The following is a 14147-nucleotide window of genomic DNA, read 5'->3' as shown; positions in this document are numbered from 1 at the left end:
TCTGCCTCTCTCTCTCTGTGACTATCATAAATAAAAATTTAAAAAAAAATTTTTTTTAAATAAATGAAACCTTAGTGGAATTTTTTAAAAGGTACATTGTTTCCACACGAGTATTTTTGTATGATTTTTAAGGAGACTTAAACAATATGTGGATCCAGAGAGAAAGAAGCTAGCTCAACAAAGATCACATATGTGTGGGCTCAGAATTTTCAAAGAAAAGTTGCAATAGAGAGATGATAGATCTTAGCCATATGGTCAGATAGGTAAGAATCAAAGATGATATGCCCAATTTCTAAGCATAGGCTGCAGTAAAACTTACTATATCATATGTATGTGTGTGAATTTTACTTTCTGATTTAATTCCATAATTCTAAATAAAAAAGAAGTACGCTTAAGGTAACAGAGACCTTCTTAAAGGATATATTCGTGATTTTTATTGTTTCCAGATTACTTTTTTTTTTTTTTTCAAGCAACATGGTAGAAAACAGACCTCAAAGAACAGACCAAGTTCTTATTATAGATTACTAGAATCTTGATGTGTACTGACAGGGTTCTTTGGGAAATAGCTTCCAAACTGGTGTTAGGGATTGTGGGTAACTAGATTGTGTGGTTATATAAAATTTTCAACAAAACATTTCTTGTATGGACTACTGCTTTGCAAGCCTCTTGCCTTCCAGAGTAAAAATTCCTTTTATCAGTATATCCGCATTACTTGCTGGACTGCACAGTGACACAGATATCAGATAAGTTACTTTCTGTGTCCAAAGAAGTAAAGAAGTTAGGATCATAGAGTAATTGAGCAGTAGTGAATCTCTGGTTTCTAGCTCCATGCTTTCAGACAAGCCTGAACTAAAACTGTCCCAGATGACTAGGACTCTCAAATCATCCAAGCCTTTTAGAGCACCATGGTTGTTTACCTATGTTAAGAGTTTTTGTTTGTGTGTTTGTTTTTTAGTAAATGATGATCCTTACAGCTTTGTTTTAGTTTTTACGTTTAAAGTAACTGCAAATATAACCCTTATTTTAAAACTATAAAATACAAATATTCACAAAGAAAAAATCTCTAGTGTACCATCCGAAAATAACCACTTTGCTGTGGTAGATCATTCCAGAAAATTTTTTATTCATGTGTTTATAGGGAGAGAGGGAAAGAGTTTTATTGTTTATTTTTACAAAAAAATGTGAACTATTTCTTCATTCTTTACATTTTCTAATCAGAATTTTACATGGATATAATTCAAAAAGACTTACAAAGTCTGTTATGAAAATATTATTTTCATTGTTTCATGTTTAATATTACGTTTCATTGTTTCATTATTCCCCTAAATGTGCTTTTCCCGAAAGGGATTCATTTTCTGCTCTTCTGCAATTTCCACAGCTTCTAATACTATATCTTGATTTCTGCTTTGGGAAATTAGCTATTAAATTACCATTATTGAAGATGAAGTCTTGGCTCTTTCACACATTCCTCACCGCCCCTGTCCCCATGTAGTCATCAGCAGACAATTGTGCATTTCTCTTTCTCTATCTTCACAATATAATTATAATTTTTTACTAGTCCAGTATTTAGTGTGAGCCATATAGCTTATGATTACACTTTCTGTACATCTTTTTGTTTTCCCACATTTGGTAATTGCCTCATTATTTGTTTAGTTTTCTATTTGCTTGTTACTAATCTATAATTTATTACTAGTATATTTCCACATGCCCTCCCATTTCTGAAAATCTCTCAATTTCTTAGATATTCTACCAATTTCATCTTCTGGAAGAAGTCTTTGTGGAACTTCTGACTTACTCTAATCTAAGATGATATATCTCTAAACCTATGACCCAGCTATCTTTGGTATCTCTTCACCAACATCCTGAAGATTCTCTTACTCCTCTTTTGTTAAATTCCTTATTTCCTTGATCGTATTTCATCTTTCCTGGTTTGCTTTCTCATTTATATGGCGCATCTTTTCTTTTTTTACTGAGGATATTGATAAAGCTATTGATTATGTTCCCCCGACTTGATTCTTTTGGCCATTGCTTTTTGAATTAGAGGGTTTCTTCAAATGTTTAGGATCCTAATATGACTAGTCTTCTTAAAAATGGAGACTAAAAAATTGAGTGAAAGCCTTGTACGCATGCTGAGTTTTGTCAGTTGTGCTGTGCATGATCTAGCTGGATTATTTTCTTAACAAGCTTCCAACATTATCATCTTTAAATCTTTTCCCCCTGAGCTGATAGGAGTTTTAAGAGAAATCTCTTTGAGTCATCTGTTTGGAGTGTGTAATCCTGGCTGTTCTAGGAACTGGGTGGGTAGAAGGCCTCAGGGGAGTGTAGAGGGTGGGGGTTTTCTCTGTACTCAATATGTACACTTTCACTTAATCTTCCTGTTTTTAATAATATACCCTATGCTTAATTGTGTATATGACTGACATGCCCTATTCCAGAGACCCTTTGTTTTACTGTCTCCAGAGGAGAAACTTCCAATTAGGAAGGGGCAGGCATTTGCTACATAGAGTTGGGGTAGGAGTCTGAGTGTCTGACTGCTTCTCAATCAGACTTTCGGGCGATCTTTCTGGTGTTAGACCTATTTTCACCCAATTTCCAGGGTTTAACCAATTTGGGAGCTTTCTTTAGCAGTCCCCAGGGAAAAATTGTTGTTTTATGGTTTTCCCTTCTTCTGGCTTTGAACCAGCTTTCTTGACACTGCTAAGGCAGTAATCACCTCTACGTAAGCTTTCTTGCTTTTAAATTTTTATTACTATTGTCTCCTTTTCTGTGTTGTTTGTTCTTGAGTTTATATATAATTGTAGGGAGACAGAGCAGAGGCTACTATGTGTTTTCAATCTGCCATCTTAACTGGAAGCCTCTACAAGTTATATATATATCTATGTATATACTTTAACATAATATTTTATTGAAATTTGTATTCTTATAATTCTTTTAAAACTGTCCTCCTCAAACTTTAAATTCCCTTGGAATCAACTGGAATCCTTCTTAGACCACAAATAGATAGGCTCAATAATTTGCATCTCTGATAAGTTCTCAGGTCATGCTAATACACCTGGTCTAGAGACTATACTCTGAGAACACCGACTTAAACATTGAGTGAATTGATATTAGTATTCCATTGCATAGAGTTATTTAATTAAATTTCTATTCACTTTGGTTGTTTTAAATTTATTTCATATTATAAACAGTACTGCTACAACATGCCTTGACTTTGAATCTTTGCATGTTTTAAAAACCATTTCACTAGGGTGAAAATCTTGAACTGCTAGCCTGTTTGTCATCAAATATTTATTGGGTACCTCCTTTGTGCTAGCCTGCTCTAGGCACTGGAGACATAGTGGTGGGCAAGGTTGTCTGCCTTCAAGGGGCTTAGATTGTAGTGGGAGGTGCTAGACAGCAAATGCACGCATTTATTCAAAAGTTCAATTATTGGGATGCCTGGGTGGCTCAGCGGTTGAGCGTCTGCCTTTGGCTCAGGGGATGATCCTGGGGTCTCAAGAGTCAAGTCCCACATTGGGCTTCCTGCATGGAGCCTGCTTCTCCTTCTGCCTAGGTCTCTGCCTCTCTCTGTGTCTCGAATGAATGAATGAATGAATGAATAAATCTTAAAAAAAAAGGTTCAGTTAATGATAAATGCTATGAAGAAAGGATTTGTAGGATTTGGAAAAAGGGATTTTGAGAAATAATTTGGAGAGTTGTCCAAGAAAGCATGGGGTCTCTTACTTGGGGTCATTCTTAGTCCTGCTTGCTACTTACCCTACTTCTGGCTTTAAATACCAGCTGTATTCTGACAACTCAGAAATTTCTATCTCTAGGTTCTCTTCTGAACTACAGATATTTTTTTGAACTACAGATTTTTATATTTAGCTGCCTACTTACCATTTCAATTTGTATAGTTAATAGGACATTACACTTAACACGTGCAGTTCTGAATCTTGATTTCTTCCATCAACTCTGCTCTTTTACTATCTTCCTTGTCTCGTAAATAGCATTTCCATTCTCCCTGTTGCTCAGGCCTAAACTCTCAGAATCACATTTTATACTCCTCTTTTTCTCTCCTACTTCACATTCAATCCACCAGCAAATTCTTCTGACCCTGCCTTCAAAATATGTCCAGATTCCAACCACTTCACCACCTGCAGTGCTACCACTCCAGTCCAAGTGCTTGTCATCGCTGTCCTGGATGGTGGTGGTCTGTATCCACTCTTGCCCTCCTATGGCTCCATTCTCCTAAAGCAGCCAGAGAGAGCTTTTTAAAAACACAAATGAGATCAGGTTGTTCCCCTTTTTTAAAACTCTCCAGAAACTCCTTATAATATCCAGAATAAAATCCAAAGTACAAAAGATGACCTCCTACAAAGCCCTGTGTAATATAGTTCTTTCTTTCTTGCTTTCTTGCTTTCTCTTTCTTTCATTTAGAGCAGGAGAGAGAGAGAAGCAGAGGGAGAGAGAGAATCTTAAACAGGTTCCATGCCCAGCACAGAGCCTTATGCAGGGCTCAGTCTCACAACCCTGAAATCATGACCTGAACTGAAATCAAGAGTCAGATGCTTAACCAACTGATGCTTAACTTACTCTCTTATATCATTTCCTACTACTTTCCTTTCACCCAGGATGTTTTCACCACATTGGCTTTCTTGCTGTTCCCCTCCACCTTTTTTAAAAGAGATTTTATTTAGAGAAAATCCAAGGGGGGGGGGGGCAGGAGGAGGAGAGGGAGAGAATCGTAAGCAGACTTTGTGCTGAGCTTGGAGCCCTATGTAGCCTGGACCCCACAACCCTGAGACCATGACCAGGGCCAAAACCAAGAGTCGGTCGCTCAACCAACTGAGCCACCCACATGTCCTCTTGCTGTTTCTTTAAGTTCATTCCTGCTAATGAACTTGGTGTTCTTTCTGAGATTCTCAAGACTTATTCTGAATTCATTTAGGTCTTTGCTCAGATTCCATCTTCTCCAAGGGCTTCACTGACCACCCATATAAAGTATCACCTATATCCTCTTCCCATCACTTCGTATGCCCCTAAATTACTATTCTGTGTAGCACTTACCACTGTCTTTCAGTTGTAATTTTTTCCTGTTGAGTGACCATCTCTCATTACTAGAATGGAAGTTCCAAGGGACACGAGATGCTGTTCCCTGTCATTTCCCCAGACCTAGAACAGTGGTACAAAGAATGAGATGAGTGTTGAATGAATGAGGGAGGAAAAATAATGGTCCTATGGTTAAGGTGCCTGGAGGATGAGAGTGAGATGAGGTGCTGCCCTAGCTAGTGTTTTGGAGAGTATTTCAGAGCTTTAGAGGGACATGTGGCTTGGGGCCTGGATCAAGAGCAGTTACATACTTTTTGTTTTGCTTTAATTGTTTATTCTTTTATTTGGAGAATTGTTCCTATTTATTGTAAAAAATTCAAGCAGGTCACATCCCTCTTTAGAATCTCAGCTCATACCACCACTTATCCCACTCCCATAAAGAACCAGCAATTACCTTTTTGGTCAGTTTCCTCTAAGCTGTCATTGTTCTTTATTGCCAAATTGTTCTTTGTAAAGATTGTATCAATTATAACTTGATTTTAAGATATTGAAAATGCCTCTTTGGATTTTTTTTCTTGTTGTTGTTATTCTTTTGTTGTTCAAACAGTTACTTTACTTTTTAAGTTAAAAAAACAAACAAACAACTCCATTTATCCCCTAAGAAACAGCATCCATCTGTTCTGGATCTCTTGATGGAGTTACATATTCGCTACAAAAGGAGAAAGGAATCGTGAAGATGACGGTGCCAAGGACACTTGCTCTTTGCTATCTGTCATTACTGTGGCAAAGAGAGACAATTACTCTTTCAGATCTTTTGCGGTAAGCTTGACCTCTCGTATGATGATGTCTTTGCTGATTATCTGTGTGAACCAGGGGACAACCTTTGGATATCTTGAATTTTACAAGGAGGCTTAAATTGAGGAAGAGACAGGAAAGATTGGGTAGCTGAGTTCTAGATCTAAAATATAATCCTTCTCTGGCTGGTAATTCATCTCCTTGGTTTCTTTATTTATAGAGTGAAATAATGGTTATTTACCTTACACAAGTAGTTGGAAAATTAATTATGCAATATGAGTAAAATAATCTATGAAAAGTGACACTTAAGTACCTGAGTGGTAGTATTAATTATTTTGCATTTCTAAGAAAGAGATGAATAGAGGACCTTCATATTGGCAAATGGTTGTTAGTAGCTCCATAGCAGCTTATGTTGGTATTGGTAAGAGCTAGAATATAGGTTGTCGGTGTTTGTAAGGTAAACTAAAAACAAAACTATTAGAAAAACCCGTTAGTGAATGGTCAATATTTACATTTTTTCAGGATAATTTATAGCGTTTTATAGTTAATGAGTAAATAGGGCATTAAAAATAGGGCATTTATAGTTAATGAGTAAATAGGGCAAGACTTTCCCATTAAATAGAAGATGTGCCAAAATTATAGTATGTTCATGTTTCCCTTGTTTTATATGTATTCTAAATATTAACATTTGGGTTTAATCGATATCTAGAGGGATTTTAAGGGCACAGATTTAGAACCAGACTCCTGGGTTTGAATCCTGACTATGCCATTTATATGTGACCTTGAGTAAATTATTTAATTTCTCTTTGCCTCTGTTTCATCCTTGGTGAAATGGAGCTGATAATAACATCTACTTCACAGAGTTGTAACTACTTCCAGTAATTACTACTGCATGAAAAGCACTCAGGACAGTGCCTAGCACGTATAAGAACTCAATGCTAGTTATTGTTTTGTTTTCATCATCATCATCATCATCATCATCATCAGTACTAGGCCTTTTGATTAAATAAAATGCCTCCAGTAAATGATGATAGTGCCTTTGAATTTGGCCACATCAACCAAATAACAAGGCTTTTCTCAGAGGTGATTGCCCTGCATACAGATAGTACATGATTCAGTGAATTTTACTGTTAAGTTAAAAACCTCACCTTGTTCTATATGCCTTCATTGGGTGATCTCATCTTCTCCCAACGCTTTAATTACCATCTATATGATGATGACGACGCCCAAATTTATATCTGCAGCCCGGACTTGTCTGGTGAGGGTCAGACCCATATATTCATACATACAACTGCCTATTGGACACTACTTAGGTGTCTTTATGGTATCACAAAATCAGTATGACAAAAAGAGGTTCATCTTTCATCATTTTTCTCCTCGACCCAACTCCTTCTCCAGTGTTTTCTTTCCTCATAAATATCACACACTCCGTTTCTTCCTATCCAGAAACCTAAGATTCTTCCCTCTCTCCACATCTACAGTCAGTCATATCCTGTCAGTTATATTTCCAAAACAACCCTTGAAACAATTTTCCTCCCCATCCCCTCCATATCTTCTCCTGCATTACTTAGCAACCTCCCAAGTGCGCCCTGTGCTTGCAGTCTTGTGCCATTCCTGTCCGTTTTCCTTTCCATAGCCCAGGGGTCTTAGAGAAAATAATCAAATCTTGTCGCTAGAGCTGGGTAAAGGGGCTGTCCAACTACCCAGGGCAATCTATAAGGGAGTAAGAAGATTCCTAGAGACCTGACAAGATGGAGAAAATAATATTCACCCATAATTATTCTTAAAGAGAATATTAGATGTGGTTGGAAAGATGGGAGTAAGATCCTACACATTTGTCTGTCTCCCTCTCCGTTGCCCTTCCTCCCTCTTTCCTGCTCTCCCTTAAAGGAGAATTCTGAAGAGCCTTTATGGACATTGGATCTAGTTAGCTGGAGGGCTTTTATTTTGCTCTGTTGGACATACAAATTTGGGAACCGAGCCTTAGTATTTGGAGCAACAGGAAAAGGGACTGTTAACCACTGATCCTCTTTCTCTGTTTTTCTCAGAGAAGGAGCTCCAAGGCACAGGTTCTGATTGTGGTTCCCTGACTGGCAGCATCACCTGGCAATTTATGAGGGATGCAAATTCTAACCAAATTTAACCCATTCTGATCTTCTGAATCAGAAAGTCTGGGGGTAGGGCCTGGCAACCTCTGTTTTTAATAAGCCAGCCAGCCGATTCTTTTTTTTTTTTTTTTCCAGCTAGCAGATTCTTATGGATGCTGAAGTTTGAGAACCACTGCCAAACTTGGAAAAAAGTATTTAAAAACATTGATGTGAAGGAAATACATTATTCTGGCCCCAGTACTTATATATCTTATACATCCAGCGTGTCTCTCTCCAGTTTAAATTCCTTTGCTGCATCCATAGTCCTTAGGATTAATTCATAACTCTTAAACTTTAATCAACCCTGCCTGGGGCACCTAGGTGGCTCAGTCAGTTGAGCATCTGATTCTTGATTTCGGCTCAGGGTTGTGGGATCAAGCCCCAAGTTAGGTTCCACATTCAGTGGGGAGTCTGCTTGGGATTCTCTCTCTCTCCCTCTCTCTCTGCCCCTCACCCTGCCCGTTCATTCTCTTTCTCTCTCTTTCAAATAAATAAGTCTTTAAAAAAAAAAAAATAACCCTACTTACCTAGTGGTAAAAACAATAATAAATAAAAATAGTCAATATGTATTCATTCCACAAATATTTATTGAACCACCTACTAGGTACAGGTATTGTTCTAGAGTCTAGATCCTTGAATCACAGTTGCAAACCATATAGAACAAATTCTTACTCTCATGAAGTTCAAGACTAGAGGAAACAGATGAGCATTTAAATGAATAAAAAATGATCAAACAGTGAAGTGTTAATGTAGAAGATTGAAATCAGGTGATGGCTACTTTAGACTGGTCATTAGGGAAGGCCTCACTGAGAAGTACTTTGAATGGGAGTTGAGCCAGCAGGTGAGTATCAGCAGTACTAGCACTCCAAGTGGTGGTGGTAGGCAGTTGCTAGCATCAAATCCTAAAGTGAGATCCAGGTCTGTGATCAAGGAGCAGAGGAGGCTTGATAGGAATAAGAATTTGAAGAAACAGTAGGAAGGTAAGGACAGAGAGCTAATAAGCAGGGGCTAGGCACAGGTCTTTGTGAGCCAGGCTGAGTTTGGATTTTTTTTTTCATTGATATATAATTCATGTCCAGTAAAATTCACCCTTTTAAATGTGCCATTCAGTGGTTTTCAGTATACTTACAAGTTGTGCAACCGTCACCTCTATTTCCAGAGCCTGATCATCACTCCAGAAGGAAACCCCCATTAGGAATTTGGCTTTTGAGTGTGATAGAAGATTTTAGCAAGGGAGGCAGCTGTGAGGCAAATGGATTCTAGGTAGGCAGGAGTGAAGGTAGAGAGACCAGGTGGTCTTTTGCTGTATTTCAAGCAAGAGATAGTGGTCTGGAGGAGGATGGTGGCAATAGAAATGGAACAAGTTGAGTGGGCTCTGGGTATGTTTTGCAGGTAGATAACTGCAGGGCAGTGCTGCTTAAATTATCTGTGATGAAGAACCAATTTGGGGACACCTGGGTGGCTCAGCTGTTAAACATCTGCCTTCAGCTTAGGGCATGATCCTAGAGTCCCGGGATGGAGTTCAGCATCAGGCTCCCTGCATGGAGCCTGCTTCTCCCTCTGCCTATGTCTCTGCCTCTCTCTCTCTCTCTCTCTGTGTGTCTCATGAATAAATAAATAATTTTTTTTTTTAAAAAGAACCAATTTGTTAAATTTCCAGTCTATCAGAGATTAAAACTTTTGAAAAATACAACAAAATTATAAATTGAGACTCTTTTTTGGGGGGACATGGCCAGGAAGGGCATATGGGATGCTTTAGTCTATGGCAGTTCCTCTGTCAACTTCCTGGGTTGATTCAGAGACTCATCTGATACTTTTAACAAAATGAAGTAGATTATTCAGAGCTTTTATTCAGTAGCTATTCTTTGGAAAAGTATATATATTTCTAAAAGGAAAATTTTGAAAGACCCACCAAACTTGGAAAGAGGTTACAAGCAGCGCTATTAGAAATGGTGAAAGTTGTTAAAACCCCAGATGCCCAAGACTGCTGTGTGTGGATGTCTCTGCTCCCCCTCTGCTCCTGCAGCACTGTGCCTGTGCCTCTGTGGGCCACTGCCTGTTTTGCTAGGGCCATGGTGGGGACTCTTCATGTTCTATTGACTCTGAACTAACCCCTAACACAGGGCAAGCATATGTATATTGTCACACCGCAGCAGTGACTACAAAAATTGTAAATCTGTTAACATTGTGGAATACTACATAGTTATAAAAATGATAAGCATGCAATATATCCTACATATAAAATAATATTAAACCAAGAATGTAGTTCCAAAATAATATGAATACTGATCACTATGCACAAATACTTTCATGTAAATGAAAGAAATGAATGAAAACCCAAGTGAGGATGGTTTTCCCTGTAGGACTGTTCTAAAGAAGCATGCTTTATCATTAAATTTTATAAAACACCATTTTTATATAATATTTACTTTAATTCTCAACTTTCAGTAGACTAAAAAGTTAAAGAAGTCACATTTTTTAAAATAAATTTATTTTTTATTGGTGTTCAATTTGCCAACATATAGAATAACACCTAGTGCTCATCCTGTCAAGTGCCCACCTCAGTGCCCCTCACCCAGTCACTCCCACCCCCCACCCACCTCCCCTTCCACCACCCCTAGTTCATTTCCCAGAGTTAGGAGTCTTTCATGTTCTGTCGTTCTGATATTTCCCACTTATTTTTTCTCCTTTCCCCTTTATTCCCTTTCACTATTTTTTATATTCCCCAAATGAATGAGACCATATAATGTTTGTCCTTCTCCGATTGAAGAAGTCAGATTTTTAATTTGAAATTAAAGCTGAAGCAATGTTATTTTTCACACACAGAAAGCCAGAAGCTAGATGTCAGTTTAGCTTGAACAAGAACAAAATTTTTTATTATTAAAGATGTATTTATTTATTTATTTATTATCTCTTCTGGAAAACGCTGGAAAGATAGCATGAGTGAGTTGGGGGGTAGAGAGGCAGATTCCCTGCTGAGCAGGGAGCCCAACACCGGGCTCGATCCCAGCCCCTCTGGGATCATGACCTGAGCTGAAGGTAGATGCTCAAGTGACTGAGATGTCCAGGCACCCCAACAACAAAGATTTTAATGCAAAACATTTGTATATTAACTTATTCTTGTCTTTATCTTATTTTCCTTAACCATTTCATATTTTAAAAATCTAATAGATACGTATATATGGCCTAGATTGCAGTACCACCATTCTTTACTCCATGTTCTTCCCTATTTTATTTTTCTCCTTACCATCTTTTCCTACTTAAGAGACTATAGATTTCATCCATTTGTTTTGTCATCTCCCTTCATGAGAACATACACTCCTTGGGAACAAGAATATTTTCCTGTTTTGTTCACTGCTGTGTGCCCACAGCTTCAGGTAGTGCTGAGTTTTAGTACTCAATAAATTTCTTTTTTTTTTTTAGTACTCAATAAATTTCTGTTGACTTAATGAATTGTAAATAAGTATGTACTTATTTATATATATGTGCTATTTTCTTCAAACTCAATAATTTACTCAAAATATTTGATTAATTGCTGTGTACTGGATGTTGGATGGAGTGATAAACAAATGAGCAAGGTCCTTTCCCTTAAATATCTCTGAGGGCAAGCATCTACTGTGCACTATGATAGGTACTGAGGACAGGCAGGTAGACAAGGGAGGTTTTCCAACAAGGAAAATGGATCAAGGAGGGTCTCCCCAAGGAAGTGATTTAGAAGAGTAGATGCCAATCATGTGAGGGGAGCCAGAGATAGAAGGATGCTGTGTTGCAAGCTTGGTGGTGAATTCACAAAAAAGAATACGTACTTTGGGGGATCCCTGGGTGGCGCAGCGGTTTAGCGCCTGCCTTTGGCCTAGGGCGCGATCCTGGAGACCCAGGATCGAATCCCACGTCGCGCTCCCGGTGCATGGAGCCTGCTTCTCCCTCTGCCTGTGTCTCTGCCTCTCTCTCTCTCTCTCTCTCTCTCTGTGACTATCATAAATAAATAAAAAATTTAAAAAAAAAACAACGTACTTTGTAGAGCTATATCATCTAGTTAGTTAGAAACTTAAGATGCCATTAGATAATTGGCTAAATGTTTTCTCCACAGATGGGTACAGAGAATAATAGATCTTTTCAGATTTATCATTCTTAAAAACATGGCAGATGGAACATTTTTAACTGGTTCTCACCTGATCTTTGAAACACATCTTCAGCTCTTATCCCACTCTGCTAAGTCAGTGCATATCTCTTATTAACGCTTTTTTTTTTAATGCAGATTAGTTGAAGAGGGCCATATTCCTTACATACATGCTTTCCAGCGTTTTCCAGAAGAGATGAAATTATATGGGCGTGACAAAGGAATCTTTGCCATAGAGGCAAGTTATTATGTTTTTTTACTTTGTACTCGCTAATAAGACACAAAAATAATATAGTATAATTTCTATTTCCTGACTTATTATTTGGTGTTGGAAGTTTTAGAAAATGGCATCTAGTTTTTGTTCTGTGTATATGTAGAACATTAATCATAATTTAATGAGGAGTGGAATTATTATTTTTTATTTTCCTCATGTAGTCTCTTCTAATCCTTTCGGTTGTCCTGAACATGTAGCTACGGTGTGAGGTGCGAACACTGTCAATAGGTGTTTGGTTGAGATTTTTTTTTTTTTAAGATTTATTTATTTATTTATTCATGAGAGACACGAGAGAGAGAGGCAGAGACACAGGCAGAGGGAGAAGCAGGTCCCACACAGGAAGCTCTATGTGGGACTTGATCCCTGGACTCCAGGATCACACCTTGGGCCAAAGGCAGGCACTAAACAGCTGAGCCACCCAGGGATCCCTAGAAGTTTTCTATAGAGACATTTAGGTAATTTCAAAAAAATTTTTTTTTTAATTTATTTATGATAGTCACACACACACAGAGAGAGAGGCAGAGACATAGGCAGAGGGAGAAGCAGGCTCCATGCACCAAGAGCCTGACATGGGACTCAATCCCGGGTCTCCAGGATCGCGCCTTGGGCCAAAGGCAGGCGCTAAACCGCTGCGCCACCCAGGGATCCCTCAAAAAATTTTTTTAAAAGATTTTATTTATTTATTCACGAGAGACACAGAGAGAGAGGCAGAGACACAGGTAGAGGGAGAAGCAGGCTCTGTGCAAGGAGCCCGACGTGGGACTCGATCCTGGGTCTCCAGGATCATGCCCTGGACTGAAGGCGGTGCTAAACCACTGAGCCACCGGGGCTGCCCCGTAATTTCAAATTTTTTAAAAAAGCTTTTTGTTATTTGCATACTATGTTGCTTTTGAGAAAAGAGAAGAAAGTTATTCTTTTGTTTCAAGAGGTACTATTTTAATAGGTTGTTTACTTGTTGGTCTTTTTCTAGATCTGTTTTCAGAGGTCTCCAGTGGAAGGACTTCTGTCCTTTTATTATGAGTCTTTATCACTATTTATAGTGCTCAAAGATTATCTTCTCTTTGTTCTTCATCAGAAGGTTTTCAGTAAAAAAAAAAAAAAAAAAAAAAAAAAAAAAAAAGAAGGTTTTCAGTATCTTAAATATTGACATTAAATATTACCGTTTGCCCACTTAAGGAATTATTATTATTTTTTTTTTAAGGAATTATTTTTTATAGGCTCTCCTAACCTTCACAGCCTATGTTGTTTGTAGTTTAATTCAAGAGACATTTGTGATCTTTACTAAACCTCTGCATAAGTGTGGTTCACTGTCATCCCAGTTTTACACATGAGCAAACACTTCAGGAAGACAGAATGAATGCCAAGGCCATAGGGTTGGTGGTCCCAGACTTGGGACTGTAGTACTTGCAGCTTTTTGCTCCTGTATCATCTTTGGCTGTTTGCCTGCCATTCTGCCCTTCTTTATACACTGGTTCTTCTAAACCCTTAAGTAGGTGCTATGAAAATATAATTATATAAAATACTAATTTTGAAGCATTGAGCCAGAAGTTATGGATGATTGGAAATGCAGATAAACAAGCCTGCAACATTCTGTAACATTTTACATCTGCATTGAATTTAAAGTATTGATCACTACGAATGATTTGTAGGGAACATTAGATTTTTTTTTTTTTTTTGAACATTAGATTTTTAAACTAGAAATGGCTCCACTGTCAAAACAACTCGTGCAGGAGCAGTTCTATGGATTTAGAGAAAGCAAGTTTGGAGGTGGGTTCCCAGG

At 38.0% G+C, this 14147-nt stretch overlaps 1 protein-coding gene across 4 annotated transcripts in view; it reads left to right on the top strand.

Moving 5' to 3' along the window:
- The window catches only part of TAF1B (TATA-box binding protein associated factor, RNA polymerase I subunit B), a 64660-nt gene that overhangs the window by 15554 nt on the left and 34959 nt on the right, over nt 1-14147 (top strand). For 2 of the 4 annotated variants that reach the window (XM_041756915.1, XM_041756914.1), the window contains 2 exons: nt 5694-5850; nt 12232-12331. The exons of the other annotated variants lie outside the window; for them this stretch is intronic. In XM_041756915.1, the coding sequence (XP_041612849.1) occupies nt 5694-5850; nt 12232-12331 (257 nt within the window). The remainder of the gene's footprint in view (nt 1-5693; nt 5851-12231; nt 12332-14147) is intronic. 4 annotated transcript variants of the gene reach the window in all.

This window comes from Vulpes lagopus, chromosome 5 (assembly GCF_018345385.1).
Source record: "Vulpes lagopus strain Blue_001 chromosome 5, ASM1834538v1, whole genome shotgun sequence".
NCBI lineage: Eukaryota > Metazoa > Chordata > Mammalia > Carnivora > Canidae > Vulpes > Vulpes lagopus.
Note: the sequence above shows the minus strand (reverse complement) of the source record. Positions and strands in the feature narration are given on the sequence as shown.